General features: G+C 44.8%; 1 protein-coding gene across 7 annotated transcripts in view; it reads right to left on the bottom strand.

Moving 5' to 3' along the window:
* The window catches only part of LOC140198021 (dedicator of cytokinesis protein 9-like), a 352,664-nt gene that overhangs the window by 121,413 nt on the left and 218,367 nt on the right, over positions 1-12,884 (bottom strand). For all 7 annotated transcript variants that reach the window (XM_072258835.1, XM_072258830.1, XM_072258833.1 and 4 more), the window contains exons 9-14: positions 12,615-12,694; positions 9,784-9,855; positions 7,446-7,586; positions 4,122-4,328; positions 1,989-2,111; positions 130-212 (exon numbers count right to left, since the gene is read on the bottom strand). In XM_072258835.1, coding sequence (XP_072114936.1) covers positions 130-212; positions 1,989-2,111; positions 4,122-4,328; positions 7,446-7,586; positions 9,784-9,855; positions 12,615-12,694 — 706 coding nt within the window. The remainder of the gene's footprint in view (positions 1-129; positions 213-1,988; positions 2,112-4,121; positions 4,329-7,445; positions 7,587-9,783; positions 9,856-12,614; positions 12,695-12,884) is intronic.

Consider the following 12,884-nt stretch of genomic DNA (forward strand, 5'->3'; position numbering starts at 1 on the left):
TGCTTACACTTTGCAGGAAGGACTAACTGGCCCAAATATATCCTCCCTGCAGCCCAGTACCTGTATTTCACTTAAGCCTTACAATTGAGCACGAGGCACATTTCCTTCTATAACTTCCTTCCCTCTTACCTTGCAGCCCAAGCAAATGGCATGCGATACTGCCCAAGTCTCGCACATGCCTGTTTGGCGTTTTTCAACACTTTCTGTGCAACCTGTAAATGAATGAAGCTCGTCAGATCAGCTCTTGGTTATCAAGACAACTTTTACAGTACTGTCACTTGATGCTGTGAACGCTGTGGAAACTTCATGATGTTGGAACTTGGAAATGACAATGATCTCCAAAGTTCCTGTCAGATGGGGTATTTACTAATCTACAGATCGCTGAAGCATCTCAAAGAGTTTCAACGGACAAGAGGAGATACATCTGACTCCAGAGACGTTATGGCAAGACTGCAGAGCAGGTTTACAGCAGGATGTGACCGAAGTGATGGACAGGTTTAGGGAGGATTCTGCAGCTCAGGGAAGACAACTGAAGATTGAAGCAACTAAACCTGAGACTGCAGAACTGGAGGAGCACAAAGACCATGGTGAAGAAGCCTGCATAGAGGGGGACAGGCGAGACCATTAAGAGATTTGAAGAAAAGATGGACAATTTTAAATTTCACACTGCATCGTGACACATAGAAATATATGATGTTGGTGCATGCTAACTTAGATATGCTTAGATCTGGAACCAGGAGACTGTAACACCAGCGGACAAAATCAGTGCCTCCAAAAATGAGGTCATGAAAAAGATTTCCTGGCATGCAACTATAAAGAATGCAACGTTCAGCTTCTTGGCACCATTGGCAAGCACCTGCACATGCCACAGCCCACGGGGTTCCCTCGAAACCAGAAGGTCATGGGTTCATCTCCTGCTCCAGAGCTTGTGGCTGACACTGCAGCAATGTCCACCAACCACTGAGGGAGGGCCACCCTGTCGCTAACTTTGGCTAAGGAGGACATGTAGCTAAATTCCTTCCTTCTGAAATGTACGCAAAAAAACCCAGAGCACTGTTCTAAAGGACAGCAGAGGACTTCTCTACCAAATCATCTTGGGGTCAAGATCTGCCACTTGATTATCTTCACTAAAGCAGAATTTCTAGCCTTTATCAGACGACTGGTTCTGGCACAGGTTTATCAGTGCTATCCATTTATGCTGGAAATGATGTGGACATTTTATGAGGATATTCTAGCAAGAAAGCACATTGGGCCCTGGAAATGACATGACCTTCAGCCTTCCTCTCAGCTTATAAAGAGTTAAACATTGCAAAGAGCATCACTGGACAAAAGCTGAAGCTTTTCCGGATGCAGCCCAGTCCATCAAAGGCAAATCCCTCCCCAGTATCCAGTATCCTATGTGAGTGGCCCCCACCATCCAGGCCAAGCTCCCTTCACGCTACCATCATGGGGCAGGAGATACAGAAAAGAAACCTTAGATGCCGCAACACCAGGTTCAGGAATATTACTCTGCAAACATCAGACTCCTGAACTGGCATGGATGACTTCAGTTGCCTCAAATCTGAATTGACTCAATGGCCTACAGACTCACTTGTCCAGTACTCTTTACAACTTACTCTCAGTGTTATTATTTTTAATTCGTGCTTTTTGTCTCTTTTTGCACATTGGTTGTTTATCAGTCTCCACTTAAGTATAGTTTTTCATAAGTGCGACTGTATTTATTTATTTTTCCAATAAATACCAACAAGAAAACGAACCTCAAGGTAGTATGTAGTAACATATATATACACAGGTACTTTGAACTTTCAAGCTCTTTAAAATATTTAACCTATGCAAACTCTTGAGATATTAGAGCAAAGCAAAAGAGGAGAACCTGCTAATCCCTGGTGAAGCCTCAGGGCCAGGTGACCAGCTGAGTTTAGGCCATTCCACAAAAATCATGAAGCTTAATCGAGGCTGAGCAGCGCATTGCTTATCAAACACCATACCTTAACTGAATCCGAACTCTTCATGTACGGCTCTGCACACTGGGTGATGCCCCCCTGCAGAACCTTCTCCACTCGGGCAACAAGGAAGATGTCTTGATGAGGGCACGTGACAGAGAAAATCCCCTACAGAAACAACACCCGACATTCAGTAAAGTACCACTGGGAGGTGTATTAAGACGAGGACACACACACACACACACACACACACACACACACACACACACACACAGTGAATACAGTGAATCATGGGACTCTAGAGAAAGCTCCAATATCACCTACCCAACTATTTGGAAATTACAAAAATTCTACAATTGGTTCACAGCTGTTCTCCCCTGACACTCACCAGGGTCCCAGTTCCCACAATCATCCGAAACTCTCTGGGGCTCCTGTTTCCACATGTTCCTTAAGCTCACCGGGGCCCCAGTTCCCACACTCTCCTTAAACTCACCGGGGCCCTAGCTCCCACACTGCCCTGAAACTCACAGGGGTTCCTGTTCCCACACTCCTCTGAAACCCCCTGGGCCCCAGTTCCCACACTCCCCTGAAACTCAATGAAATTCCTGTACCCACACTCTCCTGAATATCACAAGAGTTCCTATACCCGTAGTCCCTGAAATCCACTGGAACCCTGATTCCAATCTCCCCCGCAACCCACTATCACTCTAGTCCTTGCAAACCCTTTAACCTTACAGGGTTCATTGCAAAGTTTATACTATCACAGAATACCTACAATAAAAGTGCATTTAGAGTGTGTTGAGGTATTAAAAGGAATAATATCCAAGTCCAGAAAATCTTCCGGTTTGGCACCGAAGTCCCAAGCATTACAGATTATCAGCACTGAGGCACGGAGGCAGCTTAATATGCAAGTCCAGGGCTCCCTGGAGGTGGCAGCACAGTTGAATAAGGAGACGAAGAAAATGTGTTTGATACTTGCCTTTGTTAGTTGGGGCACAGGATCTAAGAGCAGGGAGTTATTGTACATCTTTATAAAAACCAGTTAAGTCACGGTTAGAGTAATGTGTGCAGTTTTGTTCATTGCACTATAGGAAGGATGTGATTGCATTGGAAAGGGTGCAGAGGAAATTCTCCAGGATGTTGACTGAGATACAACGTTTCAGTGATGAGAAGAGATTTAAACAGACAGGGTTTGTTTTCCTTGGAGTGGCGGGAGGGATGCAGGGAGATGGTGGGGGGAGAGACAGAAAGAGCTTGAGAGAACGCGAGAGGGAGAGTGAGAAACAAACTGAGGGAGAGAGAGGGGGTGTGTGTGTGTGTGTAAAATTGTGCACATATCCATGTGACTGCACATCCATCTGTGACCATGTGATCTGCCTCTGCCTGTGTGTATGTGCATACATGTGTGTGTTGGGGGTGCTGGCATTGTGGGGAACCTGCTGGTATATAAAATTATCTGCTGTTATTCTAAAAATTGGTGGCATCTTTAAGGGAAGAGGTAGAAGGCTCGAGCTCACTGCCTGAGGGGTGGTTGAGGCAGAGACACTCACAGCAGTTCAGAAGTTTCCAGACAAGCACCCAAATCTCCAACATGATGGCTTAAAACCTAAGCTTAAAGACAAATCAAAACGTGAGAGCATTCGGCCCCCTAGGTACAAGTATGGTTTTCTGCTGCTGTTGCCCATCCACTTCAAGATTCGACGTGTTGCGTGTTCAGAGGTGCCCTTCAGCACACCACTGTTGTAACATCTGCTTATTTGAGTTACTGTCGCCTTCCCGTAATCTTGAACCAGTCTGCCCATTCTCCTCTGACCTCTCTCATTAACAAGACATTTTCACCCACAGAACCGCTGCTCACTGGATGTTTTCTGCTTTTTGCACATTTCTCTGTAAACTCTAGGGATCGTTAAGTGTGAAAATCCCAGGGGATCAGCAGTTTCTGAGATGGTCTGTCACCAATAATCACTTCAGGGTCCAAGTCATTATATATCACATTTCTTCCTCATTCTGGTCTTTGGTCTGAACAACAACTAAACCTCTTGACCATATCTGCAGGCTTTTATGCATTGTGTTGCTACCACATGATTGGCTGATTAGGTATTTGCATTAAAGAGGTGTATAGGTGTACCTAATATAGTGGCCACTGAGTGCATAATTACAATGAATATTATTCTCTACCTGTTTTGGATACTGCAACAAATTTTCAGGAATGCCGTTGATGGATTTCTGGGACGGGGTTAATACCTCCCCACCATTCATCACAGCCGAGGAGTTTGACAGCATCTGTCGGACACTTGGGTGATTCAGATCCACGTGGAAATCAGCCGAGATCTTTCGATTGTTTTTGATATCAAAAAGCGCCAACGTGACAAAGAAAGGCTCCACCTAAAGCAAGGAAAATGGACTATCAGAGCTGGAAAATGGAAGCCTCAGTCCTCTGCCCCAGGTCGGAAGTCAATCCCAGAGCCTCTCCCACCCCTCCCCATCTTCCATGTGTCTATCCAGCTTCTCTCGGAATCCAAAGGAAAAAGCTGGAAGGGTCAGAGCATTCAGTAGGATCTAAAGGGTCAACCTATCTAATTCTGAATCGTCAATCCAAAAAGCCGACCATTTCCTTCTCCACATGAAATTATGAACAGGATAGATAAGATAGAGGCAGGAAAGTTGTTTCCACTGGTAAGTGGGTCTAGGGGACACAGCCTCAAGATTCAGGGGATGTAGATTTAGGATGCAGATGAGGAAGAGCTGCTTTTTCCAAAGAGTATTATATCTGAAATTCGCTGCCCAGGGAAACAGTGGAGGCTACGTCATTAAGTACATTCAAGACCCAGTTAGATATTTTTGCAGTGTGGGGGGGATTAGGGATCACAAGGAAAAGGCAGGTAGGTGGAACCAAGTCCATAGCCGGTTCAACCATGAGCTTACTGAATCATGAAGCAGGCTCGATCAGCCAGGTTGCCTATTCCTGCTCCTATTTCATGTGTTCTTATCTTCACAGGGGCTACCTAACCTGCTGTGTATTTCCAGCTTTTCCCATTTTTCTTTCAAAATTCCAACATCTAGTGTACTTTGTTTCAGTTCTTTTAAAAACCACGTCTGCTCTTCCACCTCAACCACTTGCTGTGGGATGGAGGTCCACACAGGAAAGCAAGAGGTTACATTAAGTAGTGGACACAGCCCAGTCCATCACAGACACAGCCCCCCCATGACTGACAGGATTTAGGGGAGGTTCTGCCCCAAGAAGGCGGCATCTATTATCAAGCATCCCCACTATCTACGTCATACCACCCTCTGGCAGCTCTGTCAGCCAGGAGGTACAGAAGTCCATTTCCCCATAACCCTTAATTCCCCTACTGTGCCAAGTATCTAACTGTGTCTTAAATATACTTAATGAAGCAGACTCTAATGCTTTGCTGACTCCCCCAAATCTTGAGACTATGCCCCACAGCTCTAGTCTCACTCACCAGAGAAAACAAAATCTCCTGTCTCTAACAAGAGAAAATCTGCAGATGCTGGAAATCCAAGCAACACACATAAAATGCTGGAGGAACTCACTTCAGCAGGACTCAACCCGAAACGTCGACTGTTCCTTTTTCCATAGATGCTGCCTGGCCTGCTGAGTTCCTCTAGCATTTTGTGTGTGTTGCTCCTGCCTTTATCTTATCTATCCTGCTCATAAATTGTTTATATGTTTCTGTAAGATCCCCTCTCAATCCTCTGAATTCCAGCAAGTATAGTTGCAGCAACTTGTAGGCTAACCACTTCATCTCCAGAATCAACCCGCTGAATCTTATCTGCACCACCTTCCAAACCAGTATATCTTTCCTCAAGTAAGGAGATCAGAAATGCACGCAGTCCACCAGCTGCGGCCTCACCAATGTCCTGTACAGTTGCAGCATAACCTCCCTGCCCTTAAATTCGATCTCTCAAGCAATTAAGGTCAACATTCCATTTGCCTTCTTGATAGCTTGCTGCACCTGCAAACTCGACGGAACATCTCGTGCATTGCCACGGAATTTCTTTTGTTTAGTCTTTTTCCTCCCTCTCTCTCGTCACTGCCTTTTTGATTATTGCAGAATTTACAATTGCTGCAGCCGGTTGCTCATTGTAACTGAACTCTCCTGAATTTCATACTTATTTGAAGGACCTCCAGACTTTCTATCCTCCATTTGTCTGGGTTTAATCCCTCTAGATTTGAAGACCACTATTAAATCACCTTCTCTTGGATAGGACTCAGTGGGTTGTCCTCTTCCCTTTGAATCAAATGGCCATAGGTTCAAGGATGCTTGAGAATAAACATCTTGGCCGACTCTGCAGCGGGGGGCTGAGTGGATGCTGTACTATCAGAGGACACATGCCCTCTTAAACAATCCAACCTTTTGAAGAACAGTAGGGCAAATTTCCCCAGGGTCTCCACCCATATTTAATCCCTCCACTGACACCACTAAAACCAATTAACTGGTCATTATCGCATGGGGGTTTGTGGGGGTTTCTGTATTACCATTAAAGACCCTCACCATCCAGAACATGCCCTCTACATGTTACTACCGTCAGGAAGGCAGTACAGGAGGCAGAAGACCTCTAATCAACAATTTAGAAAGAACTTCTTCCCCTTTGCTATCAGATTTCTGAATGGTCCATGAACACTGGATCCTTAAGGTCATCACAGCCAGAGGGTGGCGGGGGGGCAGTAATGGGGATAAGCTCACAGTTCTGATTAAATGCTTCCAATGGCATGCGCCACAAATAGTCTCTGACAGAATAAGGGGCAAAATCGAGTTACTGGCACCTTAAATCCAGTCACTTCGGGCAGATGCGGCATGTCATCTGTGGTTGGCAGCTCATGTAGAAGGAAAACTCTGATCTCAAACCTCCGCTGCCTTGCGGCTATACCCACTCAAGGGGAAGGCTTCAGGAATAAGCCTGGAGGAGAAATCTGGAGCTGGAGTCCCTAAGGCAGTCCCTACGTTGAGATCAACATTGACTGTCAACTCCTAGAACACTGCTGGTGCCAAACTTACTGTCTCTGTGTTCCTTTGGGCTCATCAGCTGTGTGGAGTGGGGATCCTGCTACATGGGCAACAGCTTGCTCTCCATATTGTACTGCTCTGGCTTGCGTAGCTAGACAGCTAAGGTGCAACACCCGTAGTAGACCCTGACCAACGGAAGGCCTTCTACCACATACACTACCTCATTATTCTTTTTTTCCCCTCAATCATTAACTTCGTAACAGTAATTTTTCTATATTGCACTGTACTGCTGCCACAAATCATAAATTTCATGCTATACGTCAGTAATAATGAACCCAGTTCTGATTACAAGGCCGATAAACTGCATTTCACTGGGCTGCAAGGGATGTTGGGCTATTATGAAAAGGGCTAAAGAAATGAAATGTTTTCCTCTATTCAACTCATCCAACTCTCTGTTCTGGTGTCCGAGTGAATCTATCACTACTCCACTGCCTCTTTTTCCCCTCAACGTGCTCTTGACCATCAGGCTTACATTTGTTGTGGGCCCCTCCTCATTTTCAGCGACACAGCTTTGCAGGTTGAAGGATAAATCATTGCATTTCACCAAAAAACGTATTCCGAATTTCTCCTCGAAAGGCTTCACATCTGGTTCAATACTGGAGAAGTCAAGTTTCTTGAGTGAAAAAAAATAAAACGAGTTATTAATTCAATATGTCAACAAAACTTTTTATGAAATTTCTACCATTCTGACTAGTCATGCAGTCTGGCATAGAGGCTCCAATGCACAGGATTGTGAGACACTGCAAAGGGTTGTAAACTCTGCCAGCTCCATCACAGGTACAATCTTCTCCACAATCAAGGACATCTTCAAGAAGGTGACATCTATTATTAGGGACCCTCACCATCTCAGTTCCCGCCCTTTTTTTACCACCAACCTCCCCCATTAACTGAGGGGTCCGTGGGTCCCTGGCTGGGCCATGTCCATGTCTCGTTACTAACATTAGAGAGGGGTATAGGGGACTGAAGTCCCACACTCAATGCTATAGGAACAGCTCCTTCCCTTCCACCATCAGATTTATGAATGATCTACAAACCTATGGACATTACACCTCATTCTTCCTTTTAATTTACACTATTCACTTATTTTAGTAATTTATGGTAATTTAATGCCTTTTGCACCATATTGCTGCTGCAAAACAACAAATTTCACGTCATACAAGTCGGTGATAATTAGATTAGATTAGATTCAACTTCACTGTTATTGTGCCGAGTACAGATACAAAACCAATGAAATGCATTTAGCATCTGACCAGAAATGCAAAGAATAGTGTTATTTACAAAATAACTGCAAATAAAAAAAGCGCTACAGCACACAAATATAAAAGTACTGAGACAGTCCAATATGGGTGCAATACTGCTTAGCGCTGTGATGTGAGGTTCAGCAGGGTCACAGCCTCAGGGAAGAAGCTCTTCTTCCTGTGCCTGCTGGTGTGGGAGCGGAGGCTCCTGTAGCGCCTACCGGATGGGAGGAGAGCAAAAAGTCCATGGTTAGGGTGAGATGTATCCCTGATAATGCTTTTTGCCTGCTCCTGAATTCCAAGTAACTCCCACACCACACACGAGTGACTTCTTCAGAGGGTGATAACGCCCACCAGCTTGATGTAAGGCTGAAGTCACGTACAGGACAGTATAGTAAACAGAAGAAAATCTGCAGGTGCTAGAAATCCAAAGCAACGTGCACACAAAGTGCTAGAGAAGTTCAACAGGTCAGGCAGCGTCTTTGGAAATGAACAGCCAATGTTCCTGGCCGAGTCCTTTCTTCAGGGCTGGAAATGAAAGGAGGAAGACACCAGAATAAAAGGGGGAGGGGGAAGGATAGCTAGAAGGTGATAGATGAAGCCAAGTGGGTGAGAAAGGTAAAGGGTTGGAGAGGACAGAATCTGACAGGACAGTAGAGTGGACTATGGGAGAAAGGGAAGATGGAGGGGCACCGGGGGAGGTGATAGGCAGGTGATAAGAGGTCAGACACCAGAGTGGGGAACAGAAGCAGAAGGAAAGGGGAGGGGGGAAAACTTATCAAGAGAAATCGATGTTCATGCCTCCTTCCTTTAACAAAAACAAACACTAATGAACCAGCTGTGTTTATTTGACAACTGATTCCAGCTTTGCATTTCCGCATGTTCTTTGAGAAACTGAACACATTCTCAAGGAACCAAGGCAGTACATGAGTTCACATGCCCCGTACTCCAAAAACAAGCCTCTAGATTGTTGGCTCAACGAAATCATCAGCAGAACACCGCACACTCCAGCCGGCTGTGCTGATCTTGTCTCAATCTCTCAGAGGAGTGGCAAATAGGTCCCTCATTAGTCACATTATGTTCAGATACGCATGCACCTAGCGTCACTTTACGTATATACTCAGCTACACATGTACAGTAAGCTAATCTTATGTACAAATCACCACACTCAACAGTTACTTGTACATTAGGTTTTATAGAATTGCTTTTATATTTATATTTATTGTGTTTTTTATGCTTATTGTATTTATTCTGCTGCAGCGGATCCAGAGTAACAATTTCTTTGTTCTTTACGCTCGTGTACTGAAGATGACAATAAAAAATCTTCAATCTTGACTGGGGGAAAGGCTGTGCAGTTAAGATTCATGCCAATTCATGTTAGCGGGACAGGCACTGGAGAAGAAACAAACAGCAGGCTTCAGAAGTCAAGGTCACCGCAAATTTAGATACCAAGGTAGAGCTGTCGTTACTCTGCACCATTGGACTTTTGCTTCCAAACTACCACAGTCCAGAAAAGACAGTGAATTTCAGGTGCACATTCGATCATTTTACAAAATAAAAGTCAATCCTCACCTGAGAATCTGCATCCAGACAGAAAAGCTTCAACCTTCCTTCATTTCTTTTGATTTCTGTTTCCCTTGTGCTCTGCAGAGGAAACAAAAAAATCTAAACTTCAGGAGAGTAAAAGGAAGCTGATCTCTGTAACCCAAAGTTGAATAGGTCAACCTCTGGAAGGATGGCCAACTTCATCAGAACCTGAATCAGGTTTTACATTACAGGCACATATAGTGAAAGTTGTTGTTTTACAGCAACAGTACACTGCAATACATACTGAAACTATAAAATTACAGTAAGTATATATTTTAAAAATGAAATTAGTACAAATAGAGAAGGAAAAAAAGACTATTGAGGAAGTGTTCATGGGTTCATTGTCCATTCAGATTTTCCAGGCACTGTACATTCTCCAGCGATAGTTGGGAGGGAACATATCTAAAGCCTCTGTGTTTCAATCGAACTTGTGGATCGGTGCAATGTCCCCATTTCCCCAAGACTGTGCAGGGTCATTTTCACAATTACTTCAAAATCTCTCTGGTTCTAGTCTCTGTAACCTCCTCCACCTCCAGATACATTTACAATCTGTTCACTTGCTAGCGATAGTTGACAGTCATGAGCTCTGGGATTATCCATCGTTCCTTCCTTACTGAATCTCTACCTTTAACCCCATGCAGTGGGAGCAAATTCATTGGTAAACTTTCAAATGTTCACCATCCCGATGAAGGATTTCCAGAGCTGTGGGGAATAAGCGTCGGTGGTGGGGGGAGATGGTCTGATTGGGCAGGGCTAACAGAAGCTCTGACAGATGCACAGGTTCTTCACAAAGACCACACAAAGAAAACCACTGGATACATGACCTAAAGCTTGCTTGACATTAGGCAGGTGTACCTCAAAGGAGTTGGAAGTTAGAAGACCATAGGGCTTAGAGTGAAAATTTGAGCTTGAGGACCAGGCAGCTGAAAGAACAGCAAGTGGAGCTATTACAGTTGGAAGTGATTGAGACTGGAACTGATGGAGGCTATCCACGGTTGATGCAATCTCACTGGCTCTCCATTCAGCCTTGGGTTACCTGGACAATCGTAATACCTATGTCAGGCTGCTGTTTATTGATTACAGCTCAGCATTCAAACAATCATACCCTCAGTTCTAATCAACAAGCTCCAAAACCTGGGCCTCTGTACCTCCCTCTGCAACTGGGTCTTTCCTCTCTGCAGATCGGAAATATTATCTCCTCCTTGCTGACAATCAATACTGGTGCACCATACTTAGCCCACTGCTCGACTCTCTCTAAACCCATGACTGTGTGGCTAGGTACAGCTCAAACACCATCTATAAATTTGCCGATGACCCAACTATTGTTGGCAGCATTTCAAATAGTGACAATGTACAGGAACGAGACAGATCAGCTGGTTGAAAGCTGTTGCAGCAACAATCTTGCGCTCAAGGTCAGAAACTGATTGTGAATTTCAGGAAGGGCAAGTCGGGGGAACATGCACCAGTCCTCAACAAGGGATCAGCAGTGGAAAGGTTGAGCAGTTTAAAGTTCCAGGGTGTCGACATCGCTGAAGGTCTATCCTGGTCCCAACACACTGATGCAATTACAAACAAGGCATGACAATGGCTGTACTTCGTTAGGAGTTTGAGAAGACTTGGTATGCCACCAAAGAGACCCGCAAGTTTTTGCAGTGCACCATGGAGAGCATTCTAAATGGCTGGATCACCAGCTGTACGAAGGGGCCACTGCACAGGATCAGGAAAGAGCTGCAGAAAGTTCTAAACTCGGCAAGCTCTATGATGGGCACCAGCCTCCCCAGCATCCAGGATACCTTCAAAAGCCGATGCCTTAAGAAGACAGCATCCATCGTTAAGGACCCCCATCATCGAGGACATGCCGTCTTCTCATTGCTACCATCAAGTAGGAGGCAGAGCAGCCTGAAGCCACACACTCAATATTTCCCTAGCAGCTCCATCCCCTCCACCATCAGATTACTGAATAATCAATGAACCCATGAACACTGCCTCACTATCAAGCCCGTGGGTGAGGAGTTATTGTTCTTCACCCTCCCTGTGGTTGACAGAAGACAGAAAGGCACACCTGAGTACTCATACTAGAATTGGTATTACTATTGAGGAGGAGTTGTAGGGGGAGAGGGTCAGTGGTCAGAGGCCTGATTGAAACCCAAATAATGTGGGGGGGGGGCAGAGAGGGGTGTTGGTGGAAAAAGAACAACAAAAGATCAGAGGGTTTGGTTGTGTTGGTAGTGTGATCAGTTCGAGGGGGAATTGGAGTGTTTGAACAGGGGAGGTCTTGACCCTGGGCCATCATCTGGAAAGGAGACAGGTCGCATGGGAGTCTTGAGGTTGGAAGGGTGGAGGCCCTTGAGTAACAAAGAGCAATCAGAACCCCTGAAAGATGCAGGACTGCCATACAATATCTGCACCGTGGGCAAACCCCTGGGACATGAGACCTCATCTCTCCGAGGTGCAGCAACCACTGGTTGACACCAAAGCACTGTGAAGGTCACTTGATCAGTATCAGGCACAGTGAGTACATCAGACACACAGACATAGTTCACACCAGGAAACACTGAGTAGAGTTTCTAGAGGGCATGAAACAACCCAGGTAAGATCATTACCCCATTTCATCCCATGCTTCAGCACCACAAGATTGGAAAGCAACACATCGGGATCAAATTTCATTATGTTTACGTGATCAAGCAGGAACAATTTATGTTCTATTCAGAATAAGAAATTGGTGATACAATAATCAATGTAATCAATTTAAATAAGTGACTTACAAAACATGTGATTTATTTTCTGTTAAGAAATCAGACAAAAAAAGCCACTACCTTTGCGAAGTCACACTGCAGGCTTTCCAAGATCATGCCGTGCTCTGTCTTCCCCTGACCAGGTAACTCATCATCAGAAACTGAAAGTAGATAAAAATATATTTAGTCCACTTGTGGAACCAAGCTTCACTCTACCTGTGTGTTCCCTGTGAATAAGCAGAAACCCAAATCAGATGTAATTCATTCATGAATCCATCCCATAATGCATAAGAAATAACGCCAGTTTTGACTGCATTATTCTGTATTTTGGTTTCTTAAGGTTGTCATAGC

The sequence above is a fragment of the Mobula birostris genome, chromosome 5 (assembly GCF_030028105.1).
Source record: "Mobula birostris isolate sMobBir1 chromosome 5, sMobBir1.hap1, whole genome shotgun sequence".
Taxonomy (NCBI): domain Eukaryota; kingdom Metazoa; phylum Chordata; class Chondrichthyes; order Myliobatiformes; family Myliobatidae; genus Mobula; species Mobula birostris.